The sequence below is a fragment of the Mus caroli genome, chromosome 15 (assembly GCF_900094665.2).
Source record: "Mus caroli chromosome 15, CAROLI_EIJ_v1.1, whole genome shotgun sequence".
In the NCBI taxonomy this organism is placed as follows: Eukaryota; Metazoa; Chordata; class Mammalia; order Rodentia; family Muridae; genus Mus; species Mus caroli.
This window is the reverse complement of record NC_034584.1, coordinates 91,833,389-91,840,101: the sequence shown is the minus strand read 5'-3', so window position 1 is coordinate 91,840,101 and position 6,713 is coordinate 91,833,389. Positions and strand designations below refer to the sequence as shown.

The 6,713-nt window shown below is 48.0% G+C and overlaps 1 protein-coding gene across 9 annotated transcripts in view; it reads left to right on the top strand.

Annotated features, from left to right (window-relative positions):
• Asb8 (ankyrin repeat and SOCS box containing 8) overlaps positions 1-6,713 on the top strand; it is a 31,417-nt gene that overhangs the window by 20,036 nt on the left and 4,668 nt on the right. For 4 of the 9 annotated variants that reach the window (XM_021183206.1, XM_021183200.2, XM_021183201.1 and 1 more), the window contains 2 exons: positions 3,952-4,115; positions 5,143-5,247. In XM_021183206.1, the coding sequence (XP_021038865.1) occupies positions 3,987-4,115; positions 5,143-5,247 (234 nt within the window). In that variant the 5' untranslated portion in view covers positions 3,952-3,986. Of the gene's footprint in view, positions 1-377; positions 480-685; positions 884-3,951; positions 4,116-5,142; positions 5,248-6,713 lie in introns of those variants that run through there. The other 5 variants (XM_021183207.1, XM_021183204.1, XM_021183202.1 and 2 more) reach the window with 4 other exon arrangements.

Sequence of the window (6,713 nt, the reverse complement as noted above, 5' to 3'; positions counted from 1 at the left end):
CACCAGCAGCTTGCTCTGTCAGTTATGTGACGCTTGTACTCTGAAATGGATGATGCTAAGCAGAGAAGACGGTGGGGATGTGGTGCCAGGACTGTTTGCAAATACAGACTCTGGGAGGCAGACTAGTGGGATGCCCTGGTCCACACAGACGCAGACTTATAAGAATAGGCTTAAAATTCGGGATTTTCCTCCACCATTGGACCAGCACACGAGGCCAGAGGCTAGGAGTGATCTAGCGATCGCGCCCACGTCCTATAAGCAGCGACAGGGGAACGCGTCCAGCTCCTTAGGAAAGTTTTAAGAACCCACCAACGTCCACAGTCTGCGCAGGCGCACTCGGCTCGCTCACACTGGCCTGCGCGCAGGCGCCCACGCACTCGGCCGGCTTGCGCTGTAAACCCCGGGGCTGATGCGAGCCGCTTCTGCTTCCGGGTCACGCCTTGACAGCGGCTTCCCGGACCGATCTGCCCCGCGGTTCGGTGAGTGCGGCCGTGAGTGCGGGACGGTGTGAAGCCAGCCCCCCTCCCCACCCCCAAGCCAGTGCTTCGCAGCCTGTGAACGCCCCTTAGCCGCCTGCCCGGCCTCTGTGCCTCCGGACCCGGCCACCGTTCCCGGTCTTTGCGGGTGGTGGGGGCGGGGGCTGGTCGGCGCCCCGGGGTGCAGGCTGAGACTCCCGGGACTCGCCCGGATTGTTGTGAGCGCCCGGGGGTCCCTGCTGCAAGGGACGCAGCAGCCCTGGCCTTTGCTGCCCTGGCCCCCGCCCCTCTCCGTCCATCTGTCCGTCCAGACCCGGCAGCTGCGAGCCTCCAGCTGTCCGCGCCCTGGGATCGGGAGCCTCCGGCCAGGCCAAGGGTCACCGCGGAGGCGAGGCCCCCTGAGCAGGGTCTGTTGAGTGTATTTGTGCATTGCTTTAAAAAAAAAAAAGTTTTCTGTACATTCCATAGGAGGGAGAAGGAAAAACAGGGCGTGGAGCAAACGAGTCACAGCTGAGGGAAGGACCCACCGGGGTCAGATTGCTGGGTTGCTGGCCTTGGGGGCCACAGGGAAGTTGATTATCTTGATCTATCCTGACAGCAGATGCTGTCCTTGCGAAAGGCACACAGTTTCACCTGGAACTTCAAGGTAGTTTAGAGTTCTTAGCCTGGAAACCTGGAACATCCGTTAAAATGAGTGCAGGGTTTAATGCCATCTGCTTAATGTACCAGGAACTTAACACAACCACATCAGGTCAAGCCTTCTGCTTTGTCCCCTCTGACCAACACCATTGCTGAAACCCGGACTATACCTTTGCGCCCAGCCCCATGCTTTTTTGTCCCCTTTGTTACAAAGTATAAGAAAAAAACAGGATTTGCCGAATTCTAAGCCATACCCACAGCCTCGCATACCTTTCAGACAGCTGTAAATGGCTACTGATTAGCAAAAAGAAACGACTAGAGTTTATACTACATTATCGAATGTATAAAGGGATAACCCATCACAAAAGCAAATATATGTCACAAAATTATCAAAAATATCTTTCAGATTTGCGCTTCTTAGTAGCTGCATGTACATATATATATGTAATATATATGTATATATATATGTAATTATATATATGTATATATATATTATATATATATATATATATATACATATATATAAACTTAGTAAGTTCTACAGTAAAGCTTTTGCTCCTGAGTCACACCCTGACAGCAACTTACCTAACCCGGGGGTTTGGTGAGTCTGATCCTGGGTGCTTGATGCTGTGATGCCAATTCAAATATGGATTTAACAAATTTATATTGAGGACCAGCATGTGCCAGGCACTACTTAAAAAACTTCCCATAACCTTTACTCTTAGGGGTGGGGTTGGTTTTTTTTTTTTTTTTTTTTTTTGTCTGAAATTTCAAGACAGGGTGTCTCTGGTTTCTCTGTATAGCCCTGGCTGTCCTGGAACTTACTTTGTAGACCAGGCTGGCCTCGAACTCAGAAATCCACCTGCTTTCGCCTCCCAAGAGCTGGGATTAAAGGCGTGTGCCACCACACTCGGCTGGGTTGATATTTGGCTGGGTTGGTATTTTAATAAGAACATAGATTCCATTTTTTTTAAAGATTTATTTATTTTATAAATGTGAGTACACTGTTTCAGTCTTCAGACACACCAGAAGAGGGCATCAGATTCCATTGCAGATGGTTGTGAGCCACTATATAGTTGCTGGGAATTGAACTCAGGACCTCTGGAAGAGCAGTCAGTGCTCTTACCCACTGAGCCATCTCTCCAGCAGAACATAGATTCCTAAGCAAATACACTGAAGGTTGGAGCTGTTTATTATACATTCTTTCCAGTTTTTTTTTTTAATTATTTATTTATTTTTAATTTTTCGAGACAGGGTTTCTCTGTATAGCCCTTGGCTGTCCTGGAACTCACTTTGTAGACCAGGCTGGCCTGGAACTCAGAAATCCGCCTGCCTCTGCCTCCCGAGTGCTGGGACTAAAGGTGTGCGCCACCACGCCTGGCTTTCTTTCCAGTTTTTGACACCACGCCGGCTTTCTTTCCAGTTTTTGATAGGTGCTTTTTTTTTTTTTTTCATAAGAATTCACCACCTCAATAGCTGTCATTTAACACATCTTTCCATAGTTAAAGCTTTTATTGTAGTTGCATCTAAATACGTTGAATTATTTATTTTCTTTCACCGCTCATCCTAGACTTTTCTACCATAATGTAGTTTCAACACATTTGCACAGCCATATTACTCAGGCATGTTGACTAGCCAGTTATTACAATGTTTTTATTGTAAATCTGCTTATTACCCAGAATCGGAAGTGTTTTTTATTGGCTTGAAGTTGTAAGGATTTGTGTTGATCCCAGAGTGGTTTTGTGCTTTTCCCCTAATCTACAATCTACAATGTTGCCTTATTTCTTGGTTTGGTTTTTTACCCTCTCTCTTTCTTTTTTTTTTTTTTTGTTTCCTGTGCGGGCGGGGGGGTGGGTGTTCCAGACAGGGTTTCTCTGTGTAGCCCTGGCTATCCTGGAACTCACTCTGTAGACCAGGTTCGCCTTGAACTCAGAGATCCGTCTGCCTCTGCCTCCCAAATGCCGGGATTAAAGGCGTGCGCCACCACTGCCTGGCTTTTTTTTCTCTTTTGAATATTTGAAAATATTTTACAGATGACTAATCATCAAGATAGGTTTATTCCATTGCCTCCCCTTCCACACAGGCATCACACATTTTCATAGTCTGTCAAGCGACCAGTATTTGTTAAATATCTCACGTTGTATGGGATGTGGTGGCTGGCTTTTCTGAGCAGAGAAGACAGAGAAACGATGATATGTGCATACGTATATTGTAAGACAAGGGTGTAAGGAACCTGAAGGTGCTACCAGTAAAAAAATAACAAAAATTCAGAGCCTTCAGAGACTCCTTGCTAGCCTTGAAGACCGTGTTGTGCTCCAGGAGGGTCTTAGAACCTGACCCCTTGGGGGGGATCTTGTCCTAGTCAAATGAGAGAGTAGAATGTGCCGGGTGTGGTGGCGCACACCTTTAATCCCAGCATTCGGGAGGCAGAGGCAGGCGGATTTCTGAGTTTGAGGCCAGCTTGGTCTACAGAGTGAGTTCCAGGACAGCCAGGGCTGCACAGAGAAACCCTGTCTCGAAAAGAGAGAGAGAGAGAGAGAGAGAGAGAGAGAGAGAGAGAGAGAGAGAGAGAGAGAGAGAGAGAGAAGAGAGAGAAGAAAGAGAGAGAAGAAAGAGAGAGAGAAGAATGTGGGACCCAAGGGTCAGAATGTCCCGGGTTACTTAGCATCCTAACAGTTGTTATAGTCTAGTGCCTCACTATCCCAAGAGGTGATGCTGAATAATCACTGATATGTTCTTGGAATCTGTTTTTATAGTGGGAGTCCTCAGGAAAAATTTACCCGTGTGGTAAGGAGAGGTAAAGTCAGTGGCACTGTTGGCGTCTGCTTTGTTTCAGGCAGTCCGGAGCATGTGAGCGCACTCTGAGCCCTGATGAGCTCCAGCATGTGGTATATTATGCAGAGCATTCAGAGCAAATACTCCCTCTCCGAACGCCTGATCCGAACCATCGCCGCCATCCGCTCCTTCCCACATGACAACGTAGAGGACCTCATCCGAGGGGTGAGTGGGTTGCTGCTGGCAGAGCAGGCCTCTGAGGTGGGCGGGGAGGAGGGAGGAGGGGTGGGTGGGGGGAGGGGGGGTCCCTGCTAATGCAGCCTGGGTTTAGCACATACTCTGTTCATCAGTGGTTTTAGCCTGATTCTTAAAACATGTTCTCCCCTGTTACGCTTCACCCGCTTTCTCCCTTTCACCGTCTGTCCCTTCGTAACATATGTTCTAGACCTCCCTCCTCTCAGGGTTTGTTTTGGTTTTGTAAAATCTGTGTACTTTGGAGAGAAGTAACAGGATAATGTTTTAGAACTTGTAACCATGTAGTTACCCCGCATCTCATGGATCTTTAGCTCTGTCAGTGCTTCAGAGCTGCACCCCTGCCGAGGAAGGCGTGCGCGCGTGCGCATGGCTCGCTCTCGGCGAGGCAGGGTCGGAAGACCCAGTAGTAGGAACTTCCTTGTGTTCTAATCCCAGCACTGCTGCTGAGTCACCGGGCTCTGGTTTGAAAGCCATACTTGGAATCTTCTCTATCAGACAGAACAGTGCTGAGATGCAGGCTGCCTCGGAGAGTCTGCACACAGAACATTAAGATGGCCTCATGGTTGCTGAGGGTCATTTGTTGGATTGCAAAAAAGAGCCAAAGTTCTGGCCTCAGTCTGACAGACTCATGACTTTCAGAGCATGGTGACCATAGACAGTAGGTAGATCGTCTTTTTGTCCCGGTGGCTATTTTGGCAGGCTGCATTGTAGAGAAACTTAGTGGCTTAATCTGGGGAACTGTGCGCTAACTACATGCATGCCTGGTGCCTGAGGAAGCAGTGCTGGGAATGGAACCGGGTCCTTCACAAGAACAACAAGTGCTCTTAACCACTGAGCCAACTCTCCAGCCACTGCTCCAAGGAACTTCCTCTTCTTCCTCTTCCGTATCCCTTGGGCCTCGTTACTAGAGTAATAGGTACTCATAGTTAGGTGTATTCGGGCTTAGGACTCCCCTCTCCACTCAGTCAGTTCTGTATCTTCGAACTCCTTCCCACAGGGAGCAGATGTGAACTGCACGCACGGCACGCTGAAGCCCCTGCACTGTGCCTGCATGGTGTCCGACGCCGACTGCGTAGAGCTCCTCCTGGAGAAGGGAGCAGAGGTGAGTGACAGTTTTAATGCTTCTACATTCACAAATCATAAAGACTCGGCCCTCGTGTTCTCCCTGCACCTTCCAGCTTACTTTGTAACTCATGGTGACATCAGCATTTACGTTACTAAAGCAAGGTGTCATCATGAACTCATATGATTCTAAGGATCTTGTCCCTTTGCCTTTCGTAGTTTCCCTTCACTTAAGCTGACATGGCTCCCGGAAGGCGTTTGCTTTCTTTCCTTCCCTGCCTACCTCCTGGGCTGGTTATGTTTCCATTGCCCCTCTCCTGTTGACTATCCAGTTACAGGAGTCCAGAGGCTCCTCAGCTCTGATTAATTTTAAGCCCTGTGAGACATGTGAGATTCTGTAGAGGATCGCCTCGGGGCTATCCGTTCCTCGGGATATGGTCACTTGTGGGGTGTTTTCCTTTCCCACTAGCTATTTTTAGCATAGCTCGATCTTATTGTCTTTGTAATGTGTCTTAAGATAAAAATCCAAAATTAATTTTTGAAAGTAGACTCTTGGTATTGGCATGAAGCCATAGAAGGTAAAGGATGATTAGAATAGACTCTGAGCCAGGCATTCACCTGTAATCCCAGCACGGGGAGGGCTGAGTCAGACGGACTCTAAGTTGGATGCCAACTTGGATATATAACAAGATTTTAACTGAAGCTGAAAATTCCTCATCCCCAAAAGGACTTTGGAACCAGATTTCATGGATTCCAATTCTGAGACAAGCACTTGCAGTTGTGTGACCTTGAACGTATTCCATAAACCCTTTTACCTCATCTATAAAAGGGGTGTGTAGGGCTGGCGAGATGGCTCAGTGGTTAAGAATGCCGACTGCACTTCCGAAGGTCCCGAGTTCAAATCCCAGCAACCACATGGTGGCTCACAACCATCCATAATGAGATCTGGCACCCTTTTCTGGAGTGTCTGAGGACATCTACAGTGTACTTACATAGAATAATAAATAAATCATAAATAAAAGGGTTGTGTAATAGGTTGAAAGTTTGGATTGCTGGATTGCAGCCGATAAGTAAATACATGGCAAATTAATGTGGCAAGTTTGTCAGTGAACAGGTCTGAAAGTGGCATATGCAGAGGTGACAAGCCATCAAGCCAGTGTGAAGTCCCAAACACACTGGACAATAAGCCGAAGAACCCAGTCCGACCATAGTACCTCCGTCCAGCCATGATTAATAGCAGTGCCCAGAGTGAAAAGTGAGGGCTAACAAAGTAAACGGTTAACTCATTACATGGTTTGCTTCTGCTTTACTGCCTTGTATGGTGTGATGGTGCGAGTAGGTGTGTGAGTAGGTGTGTGATGGTGCGAGTAGGTGTGATGGTGCGAGTAGGTGTGTGAGTAGGTGTGTGATGGTGCGAGTAGGTGTGTGAGTAGGTGTGTGATGGTGCGAGTAGGTGTGATGGTGTGAGTAGGTGTGTGATGGTGTGAGTAGGTGTGTGATGGTGCG